Here is a 25872-nt window from a genome sequence, read left to right as displayed (position 1 = left end):
GGCCTTTGCAGACTAGAGTGACCACATGACAGGGTGGCTGATACAGGGAAGTCAAAGACTACTAGGCTGCAAGAGGGCTAAGGTGATCGGCTGTCTCCTTATCCTGTATTTCCAGGGCCTAGAATGGCAACTGGCACCCAGTAGGACTCAATAAATACTTGTTGAATGAATGAATGAAAGAATTAATGAATGAATGAATGAACGCACGAACCAAGTAATTTAAAGCCTGGGTATGGGAACCATCTTTCCAGTGTAAAGTTAGCAGTAAGAGTTGTTTGGATTCCTATCTCTGTGAGCCTGTCTTAAATAAGTCACCGGAGGCTAGGCTTGGGCCCATGAGGGGGCACGGAGGAGGCGCTCGCTCTAGGAGTGTGTTTGAAAAAGCCCAAGGGTTCTGACAAGTACAAAAGAGAATGGGAATGAAAACAGAGAAATGGTATAAATAACAGATCGTAGGAGGGACGAGGTGAGGAGGAGGCGGTGTGGATAAACGAGGTCTGACTCATTTAGAGTTGGGGGGTTCTGAAGAATTCCTCAGCCGTTAAAGTCATATCAGAAATGTGAGGGGGGCCCGGGACAAGAGAACACAGGGATCGGGGAGACAAGGGGAGAGAAAGGCGAAGACACCGAAGATGACATTGTTCACTGTGGGGGGAAAATAAACGCCGTATCACAAAATAAACGATTAAGCCTATTGCATCCCATTATAATTATGGAGGTAACCATGGCATCCAAACACAGCTTCCCGAGTGATCAGAAGACATTTACACGGAAAATAAAACAAAGAAAACCCAGGCCATATGGGGGGAAATTGACAGCCCCCACCAAAGCTATAAACGCAAAAATGTATCATAAACCGGGACGACAGGAATGGGACTGAGTGTGTCTGCGGCAGCAGTAGACATTAATGAGCCATACGAACTTGCTAAAAAAGAAAAGACGCTGAGCGGGGATCGCAGATCCATCCCACTTCGGGCCAAGCGACTCAGAAGAGCCCGCACTCCACACCATTGGAGCCTACGCTTCAAAAGGCTCGGGTGATAGGCTCTGTTTCCTGCACCCCACCCCATCTCAAAAGAAAGCGTGGGTGGTGATACACGCAACAGTATACCGGGAGGAACTCCGGGTCACGGCCGGACTATCAGACACAGCCGAACTTGGGTCTAGCTGGGACGGAGCGGAGTCCAGTTCAGTGCTTTCCTGAGGCACAGTCCTGGGATCCGTCCTCAGCACTGAACCAACTGGTGTGGTGGGAGTTCTAGGTTACCTGGGCTACACAATACCTAAAAATGACATGGGGGCGGAGCAAGAGGCAGAGAGAGTGAGCAAAGCAAGTGTCGTGTGAGAGAATGGTAGAGACAGCTAACCGTGAGGTCCAACACTAGTGAGTCCCTGTGCACAAGACAGCACAGTCTTGGTATTTGCTCCGCAGGAACAGCCAGGGATGCAGGAGAAAAGGAGGCAGAGTGTGCTATCGTTGGTACACCCAGTTCCGCTCTCTCCATGGCAGATGGAGTGGCCAACATAAGGGAAGCCCCCCCCCAACAGATGCACACACACACACACACACACACACACACACACACACAGAGAGAGAGAGAGAGAGAGAGAGAGAGAGAGAGAGAGAGAGAGAGAGAGAGAGAGAGAGAGAGAGCTGACAATCAGGCTTAAATTTCAAACAGCAGAAATAAAACATTATCTGGTCATAATATAATTTGAACAAAAAAAAACCACAAGTCAGGTGTAAGTGGTACACACTTAGAATCTCAGCTTTCAAGATACAGAGGCAGGAGGATTGCTGCAAGTTTTGAGGCCAGCCTGGGCTACATAGCAAGACTCTAAATAAACAAACAAACAAATAAATGGCTGGGGCTCAGCTGGTGAAGGGCTTGACACACACAGTGTGAGGACCTGAATTCAGAGACCCACATAAAAAGCTAGGTGCTATGGCAGGCTCCTGTAATCCCAGCACTGAGGAGGCAGGTAGGAGGATTCCTGGACCTTCTGGCCATCCAATCTAGCCAAATCAGTGAGCTAGGCTCAGTGAGAGACCTTCTCTCAAACAGTAAGGTGAAAAGCAATTGAGGAAGACACATGATGTTACCCTGTAGCTGCCACATGCATGTGCACACACTTGTACATATACACATGAACACACACCAGAAAAACCCACAAAACAAAATAAAGTCTGCCCCTAAAGATTTTATAAACTCCTTTAAATCATCCAAGGCAAAGAGAGTGGGAGAGTGAGGAGTCAAAAATCACAAAACATCAGTTAAGAAAAACAGGAATTTCAAAACTGGCCAAAAATGAAAACATTTCCAAAGCTGAGTGATGCAGCCAAAGCTGTACGAAGAGGTGGTTTCATAGCCTTAAAATAAGCCCTCCAGAAACATGAAAACGCAAATGATTTACCAAGCTCAAACAGTTAGAAAGGACAAAAACAAACAAACAAAGCCAAAGAAGACACAGGAAAGATAGAAAGAGATTAAAATGGAAACATCTCATAAACAAATCTAGATGTTGGTTCTTTGGAAAGCAATGGGCTATGTGAACAGCTGGGGATTCCAACACAGCAGAAGGTGGAAGAGACAAAAGGGGAGATGGTAGCTGGTGAGGGAGTACCCATGTGCTTTCTGTCCAATTCCAATCTCCAACTAGAATGACATCATAGTTTCCAGAGACCCCCATGCTGCTACATCTATGGCTAGCAATTGCCATCCCCACCCCCCAGTACTGGTCTAGTAGTGTTGACTCAGAGATGCCTCCTGTTCTAGTATGCTCCTGCCCTTTGTCTTGATTCTTCTTGCTTCCAAGGATACTCCTGCCCAGGTCCCTGACAGCCAACCCTCCCTGACATCTTCACCAGCTCAGATTGTCTCAGCATTTCCCAAGGACTTCAGCGCCATCCACACTGTGCTGTTCTAATTTGTTTTCTGTGGCAGTGATAAACACCATGACCATGACCAACTTGGAGAGGAAAGGGTTTATTCTGTCTTACAGGTTACATTCCACCATGGAGGGAAGCCAAGGCAGGAACTCAAGGCAGGAGCTTGAGTAAAAACCAATGAAAGGATATTGCTTAGTGGCTTGCTCCTAGGCTCACCTTCCTTACACAGCCCATGCCCACCTGCCTAGGGAAGATATCACCCACGGTAGGCTGGGCCCTCCCACATCAATTAACAATCAAGAAAATGCTTCACAGACATGGCCACCAGCCAATCTGATGGAGGCCATTTTTCAGCTGATTCCTTCTTCCTGGGTGTGTTTCAGGTTGACAAGCAGGGATTAATCATCACAGGCTAATGTTACTTTTCTTGTTGCAGTGACTCTGAGAAGTAAAACATACAAATGGACTGTCTGGGTCAGTCTAGGTCCAGCTACTGATGATCAGGAGATGCCGGGCCACCAACACCGGCTCGTCTAGCTTCCCCACCCAGGCTAGAAGTTTAGAGTAAAAAAAATTACTAATTGCCAAGCTTGCCTAGTGACCTGAAGATGTGACTCAGTCATGCACCCCAAAATCTTTAAAATAAACAGGATGGAGGATGTACAGATAAACCCATGCACCCGTTTTGTAGATGACAGATGACATGTACGACTGTACCCCTGCTTACTCAACCAGTGAGGGAAAAGGGGCAGTGCCCGACTTGGGGCTACAGAAACAGTCCTTTGGGTTCCTGCTGTGGGCCCGTTTGCTGACCAATTTACAAAGTCCAAATAAACTAACCCTTTGCTACTCCGTTGTTAGTGGTTGTTATGAGTGGAGTTCCTCATTCCCCACAGTGGCCAAATTCCTGACAGAAGCAATTTAGAGCATGGTCTGCAGTTTGAGGATATAGTCCATCATGGCAGGGAAGAGCATGGTGGAGGGAAACAGCCCCAGACTGTAGGTGACAGAAGCAGGGGGCTTCTGGCTCACATTTGGGAGGATCCAAAGGCAGACAGCTGACAGGAAGTAGAAGCCAATCCCAGTTCCCCACTTCCTCCGTTGAGGCTCCGCCTCTCAAAGGTGATGCCGGTGAGGTTAGTGTATGAATGGGAGATGAGTGACGTGAGGAAGCCTCGTCACTGTGGCCACCTGTCTCCCTCCCATGGCGGCTGAAAAGGGGAGATGACCTCTGCCAAACATCTCCAGGCTGGGACGTTGGTCTTTTGCCTTCAGACCCAGCTTGGACTGGATCTCATTCCTTTGGTGCAGTTGTGATGGTTGACACCCACTGTGAACTTTGACCTAGAATGACCTAGGAGACAAACCGCTGGGCGTGCATGCGTGGAAGCAGCTAGATGAGCCTAACTGAGGTGGGGAGATCTGCCCTGAATGTAGGTGGCACAATTCTGTGTGTGGGGTCCTAGGTGACTAAAAGTTCCTCTGGGTCAGCGGAACAGGATCTCTGCTCTCTCTGCCTCCTTACTGGATGTGGTGTGACCAGCCATCTCCCACTCCTCCCACCATGCCTTTCCTGCTATGGTGGCATAAACTCTTCCACTATCAAGTGGCTTTCGTCCAGCATTTTGTCAAAGCATTGAGAAAACTGTGGCCCTGATTCCTACACCCTCATCTGGAACCCTAGCTTCCCTGTAGATCCCTGGGTCCATGGCTTGCTGAGGCCCGTATAAGTGTCCCCTGGCCTCCATGCTGTGTGATCTATCATTATCAGCCACTATCGACGCAGGATACTCGTGCCATTTACCCAGCATGCTCTGTCCATTCTCTCCCATTGGTACCTGCTGGCTGCCACGGTCAGACCACACCTCCACCTTTCCCCACCCAGCTCAAACCGCTCTCTCTGTGGCAGCTCCCACCCTACCCTGCTGACAGCTGGAGTCATTTACACTGTGTCTCTCCCTAAGCAGGGCTTAGTGTTGGCTTGGCCACACTAAAATCCTGGGGCCACTACGGTGCCCAGCACAGAGAAGGCCTTGATTAAACTGATTGAACCAATAAACCACCAAAGAAGGCCAGACTCCCGTGGGACAGATGCCTGTGTCCTGACCCAGTGATGCCACTCAGTCCCTCCAGTCACAGGGTGAGAATGTCATATGTCCAGCAACAGAGGTCACAGCTGAAGGCTGTGCCCGCTCAGAGACACCCAGGGGGGCACTGAACTAGAGATCAGAGGGGCCAGGATGCTGAGGCTGACCCAGGACCAGGTGTCTGGTTTTAATGTCCTTGGTTCTTGGTCTCCTTCCCAGGGTGTTATCAGTGACCCGGCTGGCATCGATACATGCCGAGTGAGATGACCTTGGCATGGAAGTCCCAACCTCCTCCTGGATCCCACACCCACCCCACCCCTGTGCTTCCCAGGCGCCTTGCTTTTTATCATACCTCACATTAAACTCCTACACATCCCTCTAAACTCACTCCTTTCTCCCTCCATCATCCGGCCGTCTCCAACTCCTGTAGCTCCGCCCTCGCCCTCTTCCTGTCTTTCACCTCCAGGTGCACTCCATCGCCAGCAGACGCCCTGAGTCTGCTTTCAAAACAGTTCAAGTGCACCAAGAAAGTTTCTTCCAGGACCACCAGACTTCACATACGCGTGCATGGTAGATCTCTTTTGCTGGCCCCATGCTTGTCCATGAGACCTTGGTACCGTGATTGTGGGTATCTGGGTGTGCCTCCCTGGCTCCTCTCTAGCCAGGACCACCTTACTTCTCCTTCAGTGTCTGGGTACCTCTGCCTCAGGGTACCCTCTGGTCCCTCTGCTTGGACCGCTGGTCTGGCCATTGAAGTGGGGACTCAGTTTTCCACAGCCTCTGGTCCCAGTACAGATGGCTTTTTCACACCTGGCTTTTTTACATGGGTGCTGAGGACTGGACTCTGGTCCCCACATTTGCATGGCGAGCACTTTACTGACTGAGGTCAATGTAATCCCATTCCCTACCACTTGACTACATTTTAAATAATACCTTGTATATAATGAAATACTTTAAAAATCAATACATCTGGGAAGAATCCATTCTATACGGGCTTTCTCAGTGGGCTCAGTCCTGATGTCTGGGCTGGGACCTCAGGGCCTCTCATTGCTGGACTGTACCTCTTCCAAGTTCATGGATTCCGTTCCAAAGGTCTCTCCAGAAATCCCAGTATACTTTTCACAAGCTAGACACATCCTCCCCTTTTCACTGGGAAACTCCTACACATCCATCAAGAACCCTTACTGGTGTCCTTTACTGAAGCTTCCCTACCTCCCACAGGCATCAGTAACATGTTACCCCATATCCCACATCACTATAGAGAGGTCTGGGTTTTATTGAGCACTGTCAAGCAGTCCTAGGGTTCGAAATATTGTGCGACTCTGGGCAAGTTATTGAAGGTCTCAAGGCCTCAGGCACCCGCCCCCCCCATGCCACTCCAGGCCTGCAGGAGTTTTTCACAGCTGGCTGTGGACCACCGTGACATGCCTCAGCTGGACATTAGCCACAACATAAACCAAGCATGATGGGATGCCTGGCCCTGGCCTAGGCTTCTGGAAGAAACTGTTGGCTTTCATGGCGCCCACAGTTGGTCGCGGGGAGCCCAGGATTAAGAAACTGTCCCTAACTGGCTACTGGCACCTGTCCCCCAGGGGTGCCTGTCCCCATAAGTCTTGCTGGCCCCAGGCGCTCACTGGCTCCAGCCCCAGGGCCAGCCATACTCCTTCCCTCAGAGTCAATGTCTCTGTCTCCCATGTGACTTTTGGAAGCTTGTCCTAATGGAGTCTTTTCCAGTCTATCTGAGCTGGTGCTGGGATCATGGGACTAAGTCACGCGTCACTGTTGTCCTCCAGGACTCTGAGTTGGGACAGAACACAAGGACCCCAGATAGGAACAGGGCGGGGGAGGGGTACCTGCCATGTTAGCTATATCAAAATTTGGGTCCTAGGGGACCTGGCTTGGTCCTCAGCTCCGTGGGGGCCTGAGAAGGAAGCTGGTTGATGCTGGGGGATGGGTGGGCAGGGGACAGCCGGGTTGAAGACATTCAGAAAGCCATAGCGGGCCTGATAGGAGGGCAATGGCTACTACAGACTCGGACTCTCGATGAAGGTCCTCAGACTCATCCTAGGGTTATGGGATTCTGGAAAATTCTGTGAAAGGCAGGTTAGGGATGGGCAGTGCTCCTGATCCAGGCCTCCTCAGAGTGCTGTCCCCTGTGCGGGTGAGCTCCATCCTCAGTAGCCCATTTTCAAAATTTACTAGGAAAGGACTTGGGCTCTGAGGGGCTCTGAGGGGCTGACAGTCGACTTACCAAGGGCCAATGGCCAGCTGGGGCCGGGAGGGGGGCGGGCTTGGAGTCCAGTCAGTGCTGCTAACCATTGGGACACACCGCCATTCTGTACAGTGTCACCACACGGGTGAGCAGAGCTGAGCCGAGTAGGGGGCGGGAGCACAGGAGGTGCCGTGCAGCTGGCAGGCAGGTGGGGTGGGCCCGCGTCTGCAGCCTGGTTGAAATGAGATAGATGGAGCACCTGGCAATTTGAATAGTCATGAAAGCTTCCAGAATGCCGGGAGAGTCTGGAACAATGAAAGCGAGAGGCTTCTGTCTAACTGCAGGTGAAGTGTGGACGCGGCTCCTGGGATGGCAATTGCTCATAGCCGTTTAGCGCTGGCTGGCTGCCGGGCCAGGGCGGGAACCGTGACACATTTCCTGGGGGGTTGTTCTCCCAGCAACCCCACAGTTGGGACAGCTTTAAGTACATTTTCCAAGGGAGCGGAAGGCAGGGATGCTAGAAGAAGCATGGCGGGGGCCAGATGCACTACCAGGGCACGGTGGCAGCCTGGGCAGCAGATGTGGTCCCGGCAGGTGGCAAGGAGATGCTCTTCCTGCAAATGGATGGCAAGCTACCCGCGTTCAGATGGGGCATGCTCACCACAGTGGGGCTGGAAGAGGATGTGAACAGGCCAAGCTGCTCCTTTAAACTGCAAGAGAGCTGAGTGTGCACACGCACACACACACACACACACACACACACACACACACACACACACACCTGAGTAGACTTATGTGGGCAAGGCCCCTAACAGTCCCCTGCCCTGATGCCTGGGAACTGTGGTCCCACCTTGCAAGTCAGAGATCTTACTGCTGGGATTCCACTCCGGGTCCTAACAAGAGGCAGGGGGTCACGCTCATCCGGCTGGGCACACCCAGCAAGTCTTAGAGATGGAAGGGTCTCAGAAGCAGTGGGCTGAAGAGAAGGTTCAGCAGTTAAGAGCACTGGCTGCTCTTGCAGAGGACCCAGGTTCGATTCCCAGCACCCGCATGGAGGCTCACAACTGCCTGTAGTAACTCTAGTTCCAGGAGATCCAACTCCCTCTTCTGGGCCCAGCAGGAACCAGGTACACAGACTTAGGCTGAGCACCCGTATACATGAAATTTTTAAAAAGTTTTAAAGAAAGGAAACAGAGACAGAGGTCAGGCAGCAGCTGCTGTGGACCAGTGAGCACAAATACCTCAAGAAGTCCTCTTAGGGCCTCCCGAAGGAGCAGACCTGTCACCCTGATGTAGGTGTCACAGCCTCCCATGGCTCTGGGGACCAAGCCCAGGGCCCCTTGGCTCTGGTGTCCCTCAGCTCTGGCCTCACACTGTAGAAGTGTGCGTCTCTGCCTCTGCACCCAGCCTGCCTGCATCTCAGCTTTGGGTCCCTGTTTTGAGTGAGTCTCGGGTGATCAGCAAGGATTCAGGCCCAGGTTTGGCCACCAGCAGCATGGACCAGGTCCTGGTTAGCCCTCAGGAGGAGACTGCCTCCCTTCCTCCCAGCTCCTGTCACTTGTCACCTGCCTCCAGGAGCTTCTCCCTCAACTCACCTGCTCAGCAGGGATGTGTATGGGTACTATGGAAGTAGGGAGAGCATCTCTGAACAAGAGGACAGCAGTGACCTCCAGAAGCCAGTGGCCTGTACGGCCTTTACTCCAAGAGTAACAAGTCAGCCTGCCAACCTGCTCCTGGGGCAAGGAGGCTTCCAGGTCCAAGTTCAACCAGCATGAGGTATCAGTAACCCGTCGGTTCCAACACAGGCACCAGAATGGGACAGAGGTGTGTGGAGCAGCTGCCCACCAGCAAGTGCTTTAGTAAGGGTCCCTTGGGTCACCCAGCAGGACAGACATCAGCTGTGTGGAAGAGATGAGTAACGAGGGTGGTGTGGAGGAGAGTGATTCTGGCTTGCACTCATCTGTGCTGGGGACATGGAGGCTTTGGGGGATCAACTTCTCCTTGGCTGTTTGACCTTAGATGTGCTCATGACTTTTCGGAACCCCAGGACCATTAAATGGTGGGAAGAACTCCCACCCAAGAGGTTGGGAGGGTGGAATGGCCTTGACCTCTCTCCACCCAGGGTCTGGCTCCCTTTCACTCCCCACTGGGTCTCCCTGAGAAAGGTTGACGCCTTTCAGTGACGATGCTGTCGGCAGAGAGTTGCCTTCCAGCGTCCACTCTGCCTGAGGACACTGTGGTACTGTGAAGAATTTCATGTGGGAGATGAAGGTGTGGATCAGTTGGGAGAAGGCTTGCCTAGCATGTGTGAAGTCCCATGCTCCATCCCCAGAACCTCGTAAATTGGGTATGGGTAGAGAGGTAAGGATCAGAAGTCCAGGGCCAGCCTGGGCTACATGAGACTCTGTCTCAAAGCAAAGACCTTTAACATGAGCCCTGTTCTCTCCTTCAGAAGGAAGCTACCTGGCAGCTGAGGGAATGCCCTGGTCCTGCTGGCCAGGGGGGCCTCTGTGGGGCTGCAGCCTGGGGGACGGGCCAGGCATCTCTATGGCACAGGGCAGCAGGCAGCACATTTTGGGAACGGGGCTGCAGGGTGGGTTGGGGGCTCGGGAGCTCCCCGATTCTAGTCCTTCCTGCTGCCCTCCTTCCGGCCGCCTCTCTCGGCTCTGGGAGGCTCAGGCCTTTTAACACACACATCCTGGCAGTTAATTTTTAATGTCCCACTGGTCAATAATTGATGGTACCGCTTTAACAGGAAGCTTGTGTTTTACATCAGGTGCCGCTCGGGCCGTCCTTCCCCCGAAGACCTCTGTCTGGAACTGCCCGCCTCCCCCCATGGGAATTAAGCCGCCTTCACCCACTGCGCCAAAGGTTTCAGAGCACGTACCCACTCTTGTCCCATTAGCTCGGTCAGCAGCCCCAGAAGGTCGGGAGGTTCTGCGGAAAGCTGGAACCGAGACACGGCGGGTCACGGCCGCCCACGGTTAAACAGCAGGAGGGGGGTAGAGGGTAGACTAGGGTACCCACTCCTGCCCAGGACTCTGCCCTGGCCCTATGAACTCTGATGACTCAGGCATGCCCTGTCCCCCTCCTGTGTGTGGACCAAGTGGCTAGGGCTCTTACTGTGGACACAGGGAGAGTGGGTCATCAGAAGAAGGAGTGCCACCCCCCTCCCCCACCCCTGCATCAGAGGAAATGGCCTCAGCAAGGTTCTGAGGGATGAATAGGAGTTTGCTATGGCTGGGATTAAGTCTGTTCTGAGTCCTCAGCCTGACTTGCAGCCCAGTCTTGAATGTATGTCTTGTGAATCATGTGGAGCAAATATCATCTATTGTGCCTATGTGTGTCACTCCTCATCTCTAACTATCCATGCCATTCGGTCCCACTGGTCCCACTTGCACTCTCTCAAACCTGGGTGCAGACTGAGACCTGTTTCCTCTTTGTGCTGTCCAACCTGCGAATCATGCAGGCCCAGCGCAGAGTCCCTGTCATGGTGGGCTTCAGCAGTTGACTTCACACGAACTTGGAGTTGCCAGGGAAGAAGGACCCTCAGTGGAAGAACTGCCCAGATCAGAGCAGCCTGTGGGCATATCTATCCACAGGGCATTTTCCTGATTGCTAATTGCTGTGGGAGGGCCCAGCCCACTGCGGGTGGTGTCATCCCTAGGCAGGTGGACCTGGGCTGTAGATGCAAGCAGGCCGAGCCACCTGGGGGAGCAGCCACTAAACAGCATTCTCCTGTACTTTCAATCGCCTGCCTTGAGTTCCTGTTCGGCTTCCCCAGACGTAACCCAGAAGCCAAACAAGCTCTTTCTCCCCTCAAGTTGCTTTTGGTCTGTTTTTATCAGAGCTCCAGAAAGCTTAGGACACCCTCCTGCTACCCTCTCACAGGGGTGGGGTGTGGAGAGAAGCTCCATTCAGGGTCAAACCCATGCACGGCGCGTGAACACATTCATTTCCTGCCTGGTATACCAGGACATACATTGTCACATAGACATCACAGCACACCCACGTGCTGGTACACATTCAACTATGAATCAGATAATACAGACACGCAGATACACACACACACACACACACACACACACACACACACACACGAACATACATAGGCACACACACAGCACATATGCACACAGACGACAGACAGACAGACACACACGCCCCACCACCACTACCACCCCTTGTCTTTGTCCACTGCTGCCAGAACAGCCAGAGACAAGCCATCTTTCAGGGGTGGTGGCCTACCCAGCATCCCTCCTGGGCCACCGTGCCTGCTGGAGACCCACGCACCTGTCCCTTGGGCATCTCATGCCTCCTGTTTACCTGTGACTTGTCCTGCCTACTCGGAATCCTCTTCTCCCCTGAAACCCAGAGTGCCCAGCCCTCAGTGCAGTGACCCTCCATGCCATGCCCAAGTCTCTCTGGAGTCTACTGTACTCTCTTACCTGCCCTGCATCCACCTATTCCAGGTCCCATCCACCTCTAGAACAGCCCTTGAAGCCCCCACCCCTGGCCTGGGCACAGCCACTGCTCCTCTTGGTGACAGCTGCCTACTGTGGTCCTACGCCTCCCCAACCCCCATCTGGCAGCTTGGATTTCTCGGACTAATGGACGAAGTTGCTCTCCTGTCCCCAGGCTCCACAAAGAGTTCTGGCCCCCTCCCCCTCCTGTCAGCTGGGAGACACACTGCCACGCTGCCATCGACTGACTAATGGCTTTCAGGAAGACAGTAACGGTCCATTACATGCGTGTATTGATCGGGACACATCTGGATTTGAGCTCTGCGAGGCAACAGAGATGCGTCCTTGGAAACACGGAAGTGGCCACAGTAAGAGGCAGGGGGACACAGTGATTACAAGAGAGAGACTTGGAGGGGCTGCTCTGGTGGACTCTCAACCAGTCTTCCCTCTACCCTCCGACCCCTGACCCCGTCCTATGGAGTAAGGTGTCCCACAGGAGAGTTGGGCTCCCACACTGTGGGGGTACTGGTCAGGGAATGACTATTGAGGCTATTGGGCAGCTCAGGTCAGGAGGTCATGGGGGGAGGGTCAGTGGAAGGGAAGACTGTCCCCTTGCTAAGTAGCAGCCAAGGGTCCCTGGATTGGAGGCGGCTCTTGTCTCGATGAGACTCCAGTAAAGTGTCTTAGGTGGTCACCTGGCTGGGGCAGGAGTGTTGGAAAGGAGGACTGGAGAGTGATGGAGACTGGCGGCGTGGGGCTGTGGGCCCTGCAGAGCTGTGCATCCCGGCTCTTCCCGCTCAGAACCACAGCGCCCAGCTCCAGGTGTTGAGTCTTTCTGAGCCCCAGAAAATGGTGAACGGCGCAACGGAGGAAGAGGATGCTGGAGTCCAAAGATCCAGGGGGCCGAGCCGAAAGCAACAGGACTCAACCCCAGGCCCTTCGTCTGTGTGCCTGGGGAAGTAGTGACTTCCAGCTGGGGTGGGGTCATGGAGCAGCGTCCCTTCCTCCAAATCACGTGAGTGGGAAGAAACAGGCAGGTGTGGGTTTTTTGGGGTCCTTCTCATGGGGAGGTTGCTGTGGCTCAGAGTGTGATTATAGGGATTCTGTCGTGGGCGTGGAGGGTTGTCCCCTCCCCTCATGGTAGGGTCGTACCTGGCCTTTATGAAATGCCTCTTTATTAATGACTCATGGGCTGGCATCTCTACTTAACACAATTACTGTGGTAGGACATTTTAATGAAAGTTCCATACAAGTGTGTGGGTTGGGTCACTGCGGTCTCCACACCAGGGTGCAGGCCTGGGTGAGGGTGGCTAACTAGGAAATGGATGCCTGTCACCAAGCTCCCAGCAGACCTTCCCACAGTCTCCCAATGTCCTCGCTCTCTCAGGTAAGTAGGCAGTGGCTTACTCAAAGATGCAGGGACCCAGATACAAAGGCCGTCCTACCCCAGCCTGCTGAGAAGCTCCTGGCCTTCCAGACCGACAGCCTGCTGGGAACCGAGGCTGGAAGAGGCGCCCACGACCTCTCTGCTCCATCAAGGTCACTCTGGAGTGGCCTTTGAAGTGGCTTCCCTGCTCATCTCTAAGGTGTGTTTGCCCTTGGCAGAAGGCATTGATTTTTCCGAGCAAAGAAGGTGGAGGTCGGCGTGGGCCGTTTCTGAGTCGGGGATGGCTTCTGAAGGCTTCTGAACGCTGCCTTCTCTGTCTCCTGACTCCTAACCCTCAACACGGGGCCTGCACCCAATAGCCGGCCTCCAGCAGGCTCCGCTTGTCTGAGTGAGGGCTCTGTGATGCCCGTGGAACCCTTGCCACCACTCAGGTTGGCACGGAAGCAGGCTGGGGCCAGGAAGCTGATGTAGAGGAGCCTGGGATGGCCCCTTCAGGGACAAAGGATCCAGCAGTACAGAAAAAAGTGGCCAGTCCTACTTTCCACCCTCCCCTGGAATGGTCTGGAGCTGGGAGGAGCTCATAAACTGACCTTCGAGAACCACGGTGGCCCCGCGTGCTGACCACCAGCCGCCTGCCTGTAGGTGACCCTGTAGCCACGGCGTTACTTGTTAACATCTGCGAAAGAGACACGCTTGTCCCCAGAGAGGTCAGAGGTCAAGCTACTTGAGGTGGCAACATTCCAGCACCTCATGCCGGTGACAGGAAACTAGGTAGCAGGCACTGAACATCCTGTCCTCAGAGGCCAGCAGGGTCCCCACACCCTGGCGGAATCCCAGCACACTGGGCCGAGCACACGCTGCCTGCCTTTGAGGTGCAAACACCCCAGCTCACTGTCCCTAAGTGCAGAAGGGAAACCCCAGGCTAGCCCATCCAGCCCATCCTGCCAGGTATCTTCCAGGCAGACAAGATGGAGCAGGACATACATCCCCCTAACTCAGGAGTACAGCCATACATAGCTAATGCAAGACCGTAGCGAGAAGCATGGCGTGGAGTGATGAAGGGTTACCCTTTCCATGTCTACTACGCTGTATTTAATCAGCAGCTTATACAGTTTGGCTTTTTAGCCATTTAACAGGAGGTTTCCAAATTCCCACCATCTTCCTAGCCAGTCTTGGCATGGGGCAGGGAACTCCACCGCACGTGGGACACCCGTAGGAAACTGAGCATCCAGGCTGAGCTGTGCCGCTCAGAGCAGGCCTGGGCTTTCCAGAAAAGCAACTTGACTGAAAGTTAATTAAAAATGTATCTAGTAAATAGTAAGAGGAGGGGGGGGTGGAGGAGAACTCCAAGGAACCAAGGTTTGAGAAACAAATGCTGCTTTATGGAAACAGAGATGCTTCCCCGTGTGGTCTTGGAGGCAGTAAAAGAGACGGGGAGGCTCACGGAGACACGGAGCGGATTAATAACATTGCCATGACAATTAAAGAGATAGCGCCCCAGAGCTGCATCAAGAACCCATCTGTGGTGCCACCAGGCCGGGCAGCTGTGCGTGGAGCCATCAGACTGCCACTCCAGGTTCAGGCTGGAGTCCCTCCCGGAGGAAGCAACTCACTTCGGGGAGGGGCCGAGCCAGCGGAGGGCTGGCTGCACCCTGGTCTCCTGCCACCGCTGCTGTTACTGTTATTTGTCACAGCAAAAGAAAAAAAAAAGAAGAGGGGGGAAAAAAAGTGCGAGCTGCCTTAAATGTCGCTCTGTGGGGAGCTAAGTTAATGCCAGCGCGCGGGATCTTCACAACTGAGTAGATGCTAAAATGATGTTTAGAGACATTAAGGAAATTCGCACGATAATGGCCAATTTGCTGTGAATAAAGCTAGAATGCAAAGTCCCGCACTTCTTTGAAGGGAAGACAAAAGCGGGCACAGGGGACAGCAGGAAACCAAACAGCAGCCAGGTGGGCCCGATGGCTTTCCCTTCTCCATCGTTCACTAATTAAGTAACGGCAATAATAATAACTCGTGTTCCCTGAGAAACTTTCCATGCCTGGGACACTGGAACCCTCCATAGGAGTCTATGAGGTAATCTGGTTTGCACCCATTTCACATATGGGAACACAGAGGCTCCAAGATGCTAAATAAATGATTGGCCTGAGGTTCCCCACTGGCCCCCAGAGGCGGGTGTGTACGAATCCGGGTCCAATTCCGAGACAGCTGCTCTCAACACTGCGAGTCTGCTCGAGTCTGACCAGGAAATGCGGGGATTAAACTGACTGGAAATAAGCACGGGTGCTGTACAACTGCACTGTCCCGGCCTCCTGTGGTGGGGAGGGGGAGACAGATAGACCAGAGAGCAGGTGGTTGGCTGGTTGGGTAGACTGTCAGGAGGGTGGGCAGGAGGGCGAGCAGGGGGTGGGCAGGGGTTAGGCAGGCAGGTAGGGAGGTGGGCAAGGGGTGGGCAGGGGTGGGCATGTGGTGGGCTGGTGGGTGGGCAGGCGTTGGGCAGGCAGGTGGGCAGGTAGGTGGGCATGTGGTGGACTGGCAGGTGGCTACTTCTGCTGCGTCCTTGAGTGCGAGGCCAAGCTTGGCACTGGAATAAGAGAAAGGATAAAGACCCTGAAGTTCAAGCCCCTGGGCCAAGCAAGTACCAGGACAATGAACTGGTCTCCTGAGCCTTCGGGAAGGGGCTGGAACAGCGGGATCCCAGGCGGAGTTCAGATCACTTCTGTCCCCATGCCAGAGAGTTTCTTATGGGGCAACTCGGAGCCCTAGGCTTCTGGGGATGGGTAAGGCCCACTTAGGGAATCCACGCTCTCTAGCTGATGACAACCTAGCCTGGGATAGGTGTCTCAGGCGTCTTAGGAGGCAGATGTCCCAGTGGAAAAGGGACCTACATTTCCAGGACACAGGCTCTAGCATCAGTCTCCTGAATCCCATGTCCTGCCCAGCCCGCAGGCCACTGTGGTTCCCTCTGGGCCTCGGTCTCTGATGGGCCCGAGGACACGCATGCTGCAGGGCTGTTGGGGAGATTCAGGGGCCCCGTGGACAGGAGCTGCACAGCTCTGGCTGCAGTCTCAGGCAGTGGGAACACCTGCTGTTACACTTTGTGGTTCATTCACTGAACTGACCTTCGCGGGGGCCTTCAACACACCATCCTGAGGGACACGGGGCATTCACTCAGCGTGTGCTTGCTGAGCGCCTACCATGAGGTAGGTGTTTATTCTCAATGCTGGAGCTCCATAGAGCCCAGCTTTCTGGGGTTCCCTTCTAGTGGGACAGACTGACAGATGGACAGACACCAAACAGGAAACCAGACACACTGCCAGGTGGTGCTAAGACATCAAAGGGGCTGAAAGAGTGTGTAGGGAGCAGACCGTGATGGGGGGTGGTATGGAGGAGGTGGGGGGAGGTATGAAGACTTTCTCTCTGGGCGGAGACTCTGGGCATGTACCTGGGGGGGGGGAGGAAAGGAGACAGCCCTGCAGGTTTCTTGGGAGAGGCTCTCGTTGGGTTGGGAGCAGCAGCTGCTGAGGTCCTGGGACACCATCAGGGAGGCCGCTGTGCTGGGTGAGCACGTAAAGAGGATTTTGATTCCATTAGCTGGTTTTGATTTATGTTTTAAAAGGGTCACTCTGCTGTGAGGGACAAAGGATAGGGCAGGGAGACAGGCAGGAGGCTCTCGCCTCAGCGTGGGCAAGAGGGGGATGGCCAGCCAGACAAGCATTCTTCTAAGCTGGCTGGAGTCAGGCCCACCTGCATTTAAGTGCTGACCGCTGATTGGCTAGGGTCAGTCACCCAATTGCTACGTGCCTCAGTTTCCTAGACATAAGTGGTGTGGAGCGTGGGGCAGGGGACCTAGCAGGCAAGCTGTGCAGATATTTGAAATACTCCCTCCTGGTGGAACAGGAGGAAAGACAGAAAAGTCACAAGACTCAGACACCCCGCCAGGAGGTGATAAAACAGTGACTGGCAGCTGGGGAGAGGAGACTCCTCCCTGGAGCTGACTGTGAGGTGCACAGGGAGCTCCAGGGAGCGTTGTGAGCCACCACATGCTGGAGTGGGCTTTTTGGTGATGTAGCTCCTGAGTCACCCGAGCTCCATGCCTTCAGCACCCACATGGCCCACATTCATACTGTATGAGTTTCGGTTTACCCATCTGGGAGGTGAGGATAACTCCAACCCTGAGATCCTGGCGAGCTAACAAATGCCCCCTGGGACTGGGAAGGAGTGTCTGTGATTGTGGGCGTGCTCTTGAGCATCTTCCCCCAGATATGTGCCAATGACTACAAGGACAAGGATGGGGTGACCAACATGACAACGGACCCTTCCTCACCTGTCACAGGACAGGCAGGATGCAGAGACAGATAGGCTGAGCTTCAGGGCACCAGCCGCTCCCCCAGTGTGGTCCTGGGGGCCAGGGTTGGAGGGAACCACACTCAGCTAGATCCTGCATGGCATCTTTGCACTGGGCTGACCTGCTGCAGCGTCAGAGCAGACTCAGCGAGCATCTGCTGTGAGCCACGGGCAGCCCCAACATGGGCTGAGAGCCTGGAACCACCAGGAACCATGGTGTGACAGGCAAACAAGCTGTGGGGCCCATCAGCAGGGGGACAGGACCAGAGAGGACACCTAGAAGCCTGAGTAGGCCGATGGTCTGGGGCTAGCAGCCGCCACAATCTGCAGCCGAGGGGGAGGCTGGAGAGCTTCCTCCCGAGGAAGGCAGAGCCCTGGGGGGAAGGCAAAGAGAGATTCAAGGTGTGGAGGGCGCTGGGGCCTCAGGGAGCTGAGTCTTGGGTCACCTGAATAGAAACGGAGTCTGAAAAGCTGGACAAAAGTTCCTCTGTAAAATTCAATGAAGGCAGCTCACCCGGGGCTTCCCTGTTCCCTAACTCAGTTAGAGACACGGAACAGGACAGCTGGCTGAAGCTCCATATGCCTGGCTGTTTAATTGGCACCTGGTTCTGCCTTCGGCCAGGCAGTCACTTTGCTCAAGAGGAAGATGAATGGAGTCAGTGCCCACAGGACCTGAGGGGCCAGTGCTGTGCCACAATCCCTAGGGTCTCCAGTATTGCTGTAGAAGTGGCAATTTAGGGGCTACCCAGGGCTTATCATTCACCAAGCCCCAGCTGGGAGCCACAGACCTGACGGTGGCCCTGCTGCGAGCGGGTGGTCATTGGTCAGCTTTCCCGTCTCCCCCATAGCAGGGCAGGGGTGCCCTAGAGCCTGGGCAGCTGAGACCACCCACACACAGCTGCCTGGATCTCCATCTTGCAGGAGACCTGCCCTGCCCAGCTGGCCACCTGGCCTTGAGCCTCAGTTTCCCTAGAGAGTCCAGATCTACTGCTCAGCTTAGCTTACAGAAAGCCTCCCCAGGGGCAAGGTGACACATGGGTCTGCCACCATCACCCGGCTCCTCTGCTGGAGGCTTTGTGCCCTAGCAAGGGGAGGCTGCGTGCCAGAGAAGCCAGAGAAGCAGGCAGCCAAGACGCTGCCTTCTACACAAGTCAGAATGAAGAGAGAGAAGCCGCAGGCTGAGCTCAGCTGTCCTCCATAGCCCTGCGCCCTGTCCCTCTAGTCTCCCAGGGGATTCTGGGAGTGGCAAAGGAGGTTCCACATGGCTGTCCAACCTTTTCCCCTTGCTTCTCTCCTGACAAAACTGAAGCTTCATCCAACATCACAGCACATCCGAGGGCAGAAAGGGAGCGGGAGGCGGTGTGTGAACGTGGCCAGTGGACTAGAACATTCCCTCACAACACATCATACCCTATGGGCTTCTAGGCTACGGTTTGAATGAGCAACCGGGTGGCCTCAGGCACAACTTCCCAAGTCTATAGAGGGAACCAGGAAGGCAAGGACATCTGAGCTCCACAGTATGTTGAGTCCCACATGGCCGGGCAGACACCGTCCCTCAGAGCCGACTAACTCTAGCTTTTGTACAATTCCGAGCGCTGGGCACAGCCCTGCCGCCTCCTCTACTTCTGTATCCCAAAGGTGCGGTACTTGGCATACGGTCAGTGCACCATGTTCATTTTGGTGACAGCCAGTGTGGGAAGGGCAGAACACTGAGGCAGGCACTGTGCTCACGACAGGTAAGCCAGGGACATCGGGAACAGAGGGGGCGACTCAGTACCATGGGCCTCCACGCAGGCAAACACCCCAGCTGTGTGTAGAGAACACGAATAACCTTCACTGCCCTCTTTGGCAGCAGGTGGGGACACCACCAAAACGTTTCCTGGTGACTCTCAGGCCCCCTTGGCCAGTGAGCTCCGGGTGGCCTGTGACAGAGATGTGAGGTGCACACTTCAGGAAGTCTTGCCACTGGGCACAGTCAAGAGTCTGCTCACCTCGCTTTCCCCATGCCTGTGCCTCGCTCCCCACCTGAATGTTGCCTCTCCGTGCCCTCCCCTCTCCTAGCACAGGAGCCAGTCCAGGGCCCATCCAAGGGAAGACAGACAGTGGCTGTCTCCTGCGTGATAGACAGGCAGTTACTTGTTCCGTAAGCACAAGAGGCTGTAAGTGCATCCGATTAATTATTCACGCCATTCATTATTGAAAAGGTCGCTACCTGGGAGCCGCTCCAGCAGTGGCTAACAAGCTCGTCCGTGCCTCCCAGGAGAAGCAGCAAAGGTTCGCGGGGTGCTTACCATGTGCCAGGCACCCCCCCAAAAAATAACCCAAGAAGGGGTACACAGCCCTGACTTCTCATGAGGACTGGAAGGTCAAAGGGTTTCAGACCTGTCTGAGGTTGTAGCACTGGGAAGCGGCAAAGGCAGTCTTGTGCTGGTCAGTCACCCCAGAGCCCAGTGGTCACTGTGCTGGGAAGTGGAGGTGATGGGCAAGAGGGCACAAGATTACCTTGTAGCCTGGGTTCTGGCTGTGACCCCCAGGGATACTGTGCCCAGAGTCTGAGTACCCTGAGTCTATGCCCACAGCTACTATCTAGGCCCCCGGACTCTGTCCACCCAAGACCCGGGCCAGGGAGCAGGCCATGCCTGCCTCTGTCCTTATAAGACACCCGCTTCCAAAGCCTCAACTCAGGGCAACAATGCTGCCACCCTCCGCCATCACCATCGTCCTGGGGTGTAGGGCAGAGATGACAGCTGCCCAGACCTGGCCATCCCCAAAGCCAAGCCTCTGATATATCACCTCCCTTGCCAGCATCCTTCTCTCTTCCAAGTCACCACAGGACAGCCTGCCCGAGTCACCTCCAGGTTCGTACAGAAAAGGAACTAAAGACTAGGTTTATCTGGGCGGTGGTGGCGCACGCCTCAATCCCAGCACTCGGGAGGCAGAGGCAGGCGGATCTCTGTGAGTTCGAGGCCAGCCTGGGCTACAGAGTGAGTTCCAGGACAGGCGCAAAGCTGCACAGAGAAACCCTGTCTAAAACAAAACAAAAACAAAAACCAGGTTTCTACCCTGGTCTCATGCCGAAAACCTTCCTCCAACCCCTGACGCGCTTCTCTTTCTTTTGACCGAACCACAAAAACTTGAAAGGCCATCCAACGTCGCCTTTCACCTTGGCAGCTTAGGAAACTCAAGTGACGACCTGTCTTTGGCTTCTCCTCTAGACTCGTGTGCCACCACGAGTGGCTTCAAGTCCTCCCGGGCCAACAGTAAGGACAGCAAGTAGCCTGGTCTTTGTCACCCATGATCCAGACGCAGTGGCAGGGGATCGCGCCGAGTCCACCCAAGCTGCTACTGCAAACACTCACCAGGCAGATGAGCTTTGGAAGGCCATCAGGGGCGGGCTGTGTGTGTCTCCCCGCAGCGTGTGCACAGCCTGGGGGGCTTGCGGCAGGGCACCGGGGGGAGGCTGCTGCGGGTGCGGCTGCGGCTGCGGCTGCGGGGGGGCTGGCTGTCCGGGTCGAGGGGCTCGGGCAGGGTTCCCCCACCGCCTGGGGTCCTGTTTCATCCACCGTCCGTGGATGCCCCACCGGGTCAGGTAAACCTTGCAAATGTCGTAGTTCATGGCGGAATAATAGAGCAGATCCAGGACCAGCAGGGTGAGCACGAAGAAGCCGTAGATCCACACTCCCAGCAGCGCTGTGTAGTTGCTGGAGAAGGGAGAAGGAGAAGTGGAGACTGAGCCACACCCCTAACAGCACCAGCCCCGTGTGCCAGCATCCACCACAGGTTGACAGACACTGCAGCCATCAGGGGTCACCCCCCACAACCTGCCTTGTCTCCCTCGCACCCCGGTGTCCACTGCCCTGAACCTGACTGTGCTCTAGGCTAGACTCCCTGGGTCCTTCCCTAACAGGCACTCCGCAAGAGCTTTCTGAGCTGAGTATTGGGGGCTCCCATAACTAGGGTCCCTACCTCACCCCACTTTGCCCGTATGTGCCATGGCTCCCTGCTGGCTTTGCACATGCCACAACTGCCCCAGGGCACTCCTAGTCCATCTGTCCTGGCCTCACTCCCAGGGGCAGGAAGTAGCCTGCGGTTGCCCGGGACACACTACACCAAGTCACACCCCATGTGCCTCAGAACCCCATGCTAACAGCCCTCTGAGGGGGGGGGGTGCTACGCCTCCAGGCCCTCTGCAGAACTCCCCAGTTGTCTGGGATACCCACATCAGCTCAGCGCCCACCCTCGTTAAGGTCCTTTCATTCTGATCACAGGGAAACCTTAATCTCCTCCACGACTTTTTTTTTTTTTCAAGAGAGGAGGGCCTTATGTAGCGCAGGCTGGCTTTGAGCCAAGGATAACCTTGAATTTCTGATCCTCCTGCCTCCACTTCCAGAGTGTTGGGACGACAAGTGCTTGGTTTGTGTAGTGATGGGAATGGAACCGGGGCAGCGGGGGTGGGTGTGGGTGTGTGGGGTGGGGGTGTGCTTCATTTATGCTAGGGAAACACTCTACTCACTGAGCCACATTCCTGGCCTCTCCCATCACCCCTCTATTCCCTCACACAGCATTTCCCCCACAGAGGCTGCAGGGGTGGAGAGAGCCATCAGGATTTAGCACTTGAAATGCTCTCAACCTGCTGCAAGCCCTGATGACTCTTTGCGTATTGGTTGAGCATTGAAGCACACATCTGGCCACTCCCAGCCCAGGGCCTTTGCACAGGCCATGCCCTCTGCCGGGTAGCCTTTTCCACATCCCCACCCCCTTCCCCTCATTTGAGACTCTTCCAACCCTCCAAGTCTTCATTAAGCCCAACCTCTCCTCTGGCCCCTATCACTTGGGGTATATCTGTTTCCCTTCACATCCCCTCCCCCAGCTTGAGGTCTTCGTCCCCTAGAGTGGGCTGGCTCTGGGCTTGCCACTGCAGCTGGATTGCTGAGCTCCTGGCAGCACCCCCCAGGGACTAGGGCTGTTTAAAGGGACATATTTATCAACTGCTCAAGTGACACCCACCTCAGTCTGTCCCCTGCCATGGGCATCTGCTTGAGTGGGTGTGGAGAAGAGGCTGACCAAGCAGGATGGATACCTCTACTCCAGGGGGTCCCGTGCCTCTGTCCAGACTGGACCCTGAAGTGCTGAAACCCCTGGAGGCCCTGTCTGGGATTGGGGCTTCTGCCTGCCTGAGCTAGGAGCCTTGGCCTCCTCTGTCTACTTTGCCCTATGGTCTATGAGAAGCCCCGCCCATCTCCGGGTCTGTAGGGTACTGCCTTAAGTCTCTCCTCAACTTAGATGCCTGCCTCTGCATCTTCCAAGGCTGCCCCCCTGGCTCCAGCTGCGGCATCTGGTGGCGAGGTGGTGGCTATCCCCTGCCCAGCCCTGTCAGGAGGGTAGCAGAACCAATAAACCCATTTTCATTCTCTACTCAGGGGAAAGTTTCTCAGCTGGCCAAGTTCTTGGACTGATTTCCGGGGGCGGGGCGGGGCCAATGGCGAGGCTCAGCTACGCCCTTGGCAGCCTCAAGACAGGTGCTCAGAACTCAGTACCACTCAGGACTTGGGCTCAGTACCACTCAGTGCTCAGTCCCCAGTAAATCGTAAACACTGGACGTCTTAGCTCCTTCCCACAACCCCACCCCTCAGACAATACCACCCAAAGGTGTGAATGACTGACAGCCAACCCCTGGGCCTTTTATTAACGGACACTAGCTTTACCTGGAAGCTTCAGGGCACAGTAGAGAATGTCTGCCAGAAGAAAAAGGCCAAGAGCCCAACTCAGCCCTTAGAGGCTGGAGTCTCACGGGAGACAGATGTCTAGGCGGGCTCTGGTCCCAGGCACCCAGCTCTCCCCAGATTTCTCTCTCTTGCAGCCCCCATGGCAGGGCTCTGAGAACCAGGCTGTTCCTGGTGGTTCCCATGGCAGCAGCCTGGGGGCTGAGGAGGCGGGGAGGGAGCAGGGCCGCTCTCTGCAGATGCTGCTTGGCATCCAGAGCAAGAGGGGTGGTGGCCCTGTCTGGAGCTGGGCACACTCCAAAAGCGAGCCTAGGGCGAGGGGCAGCTGAAGGTCCCTCTGCTCTGCATAGTGCTAAGAAGGAAGAAAATGGACCCGCCATGCCTAAGAGGGGAACTGGGCAGGGAGAGCCACCTCTGAGGGACCAAAGTCAACTCTAAGATCCCCCAGCCATGCCAGCAGTACCGGACATGAATTCTTAGGAGCACCTGAGCCAACCCCAACACAAACAGCTTCAGAGGTGTCCCATGCAAGACATAGGGACCAAGTCACCCCACCTGCGATGCATCTCTGCTGGGCTCAACTCCTCATCTCATGCACACCCAACTGACCCTGGTGCTAGCTCACAGCTTGGCCAATAGCAAGAGCCTCCTGGAGCTTCATGTGGGTCCCAACATCACCGGGCTTCTGAGGTCACCCCCGTGGCCTGTTTTCATCTGTACGACTGTTGTAGAGATGGCTCAGCGGTTAAGATCACTGGGTGCTCTTCCAGAGGACCCGGGTTCAATTCCCAGCACCACATGGCAGCACCCACAACTGTTTGTAACTTCAGTTCCCTGGGATCTGACATCTTCACACCAATGCACATAAAATAAAGTTAAATAAAAAAAATTTTTTTAAAGTAAAAATGCCAAAAAGCAGTTAAGTCTATTAAAAAAAAAAAAAAAAAAGGCTGTTGTCCCGTGAGACTGGGGACTCCCCGAGGGTAGGGATCAAACGTGTCCTTGCATGCCCAACACCTTGTTGTAGTGCAGACACAGACACAGTAAGAACTGAGGATGGGCAGGTCATGGGTGGATGTGACACTGACCAGCACTGGCCGGGTGTTAATAGCTGTGTGCATAGCATACCAATGGTAAACAGGGACACTTTCAGTTCTGAGCCTGTGCCACGTGCCCTGGTCTCAGAGTGACGACTCCATTTTACAGATGAACCCTGCAGGTGAGTAGTGCCACCACTCACAGTGACTAATTCACTCCATTTTTTTTTTTTGGGGGGGGTTGTTTTGTTTTGTTTTTCGAGACAGGGTTTCTCTGCGTAGCTTTTGCGCCTTTCCTGGAACTCACTTGGTAGCCCAGGCTGGCCTCGAACTCACAGAGATCCGCCTGCCTCTGCCTCCCAAGTGCTGTGATTAAAGGCGTGCGCCACCACCGCCCGGCTTCACTCCCATTTTATAGAAGTGGAAACTGAGGTTCATCTCCCTAAGACTATGGAAAGTGAACTTTGAAGAGCTGATTTTGGGTCCCAGGGGCTCCCACCTGCAGAGCCCATGTCTCCATTGTAAGGCTAACCGGGCCACTTCCATGATGTAGTCTACATTCCTGCTTTATAGTTGAGCTCTGCAGAGGGCTGTTCCCATTCCACCCAGCCAGCCCAACCAGTTGGCCAGGGATGCTGCAGCCAGGGTCTTCCTGCTCTGATTGACAGACTGGACTGTTGTTCCCATGACCTCCTGGTGGGGACGGGGATTTCCATCCCAGGCCAGAAGTGTAGAGCCAGGTCTCTACAACCCCAGAGTATGCTGAATCCTGGGCAATCCCAAGGTCAATCTAAGGCAGACACCACCGAGGGAGTCTCTGGCTTCTGTGCTCTCATCCGGACTCCACCTGTACCAGGAATTAAGAACAAGTCCTGTACCCTCTCCCTTGAGTATTCTGCCTAATGAAAGGTTGATTGTTCCACCTGTATGTGTGGCTTGGCCAGAGGCCTCTGCAGCAGGACAGTGTCCCCACCTACCTGTTTATTCCCTCTTCTACGGAAAGTGCTGCTTACAGAAAACATGCCCTGTGTGTGGTAGGTGGAGTGCCAGGACCACAGACCTCTCTGCCACAGCTTGCAGCCCCCAGGCTCTGCCCTCCGTGGCCTGCCAGCTGCAAGGATTTGAGTCTTTAATTTTTAAAATGTAATTTAAAATATGCAATCTGGAAATTAACTGCATCCAGATGCCAGGGCTTGGCCCCCTCCTTCGTGGAGGGAGAAGGCAAAAGACTGAGGCTGTGGTGGGGCATCTGTGACTGCCCGGCCTCAGACAGTGGCAGGCGCCGTGTGCGGGTCCGTGTGACTCAGCTTCCTTGGGGTTTCCCAAGCGATAATAGAACCTTACCGCTGGAGGAATCACAGTGTGTCTGTGGAAGCAGAGCGGTTACGTCAGCAGCCATCAGTAGACAGCCTGGCCTGGCCTGGCCTGGGATGGAAATCCCCGTCCCCACCAGGAAGTCAAGGGAATAATGGCCCCATCTATCAATTAGAGCAGGAAGACCCTGGCTGTAGCATCCCTAGCCTGCTGGTTGGGTTGGCTGGGTAGGAATGGGGACAGTACTCTGCAGAGTTCATTCATAAAGCAGGAACGCAGATACACCATGAAAGTGGCCTGATCAGACATGGGCTCTGCAGGTGGGAGACCCTGGGACCCAAATTCAGCTCTTCAAAATTCACTTTCCGCAGCCTTAGGGAGATGAACCTCGGTTCTGCTTTGAAGTAGGAGT

The 25872-nt window shown here is 54.6% G+C and overlaps 1 protein-coding gene across 1 annotated transcript in view; it reads right to left on the bottom strand.

The window, feature by feature from the left end:
* Shisal1 (shisa like 1) overlaps window positions 1–25872 on the bottom strand; it is a 65945-nt gene that overhangs the window by 4444 nt on the left and 35629 nt on the right. The window contains exon 4 of the mRNA XM_028878113.2: window positions 20746–21087. Within this exon, the coding sequence (XP_028733946.1) occupies window positions 20746–21087 (342 nt within the window). The remainder of the gene's footprint in view (window positions 1–20745; window positions 21088–25872) is intronic.

This window comes from Peromyscus leucopus, chromosome 20, assembly GCF_004664715.2.
Source record: "Peromyscus leucopus breed LL Stock chromosome 20, UCI_PerLeu_2.1, whole genome shotgun sequence".
NCBI classification, from domain to species: domain Eukaryota; kingdom Metazoa; phylum Chordata; class Mammalia; order Rodentia; family Cricetidae; genus Peromyscus; species Peromyscus leucopus.
The sequence above is the reverse complement of the archived record's forward strand: the minus strand, read 5'-3'. Positions and strand labels throughout refer to the sequence as shown.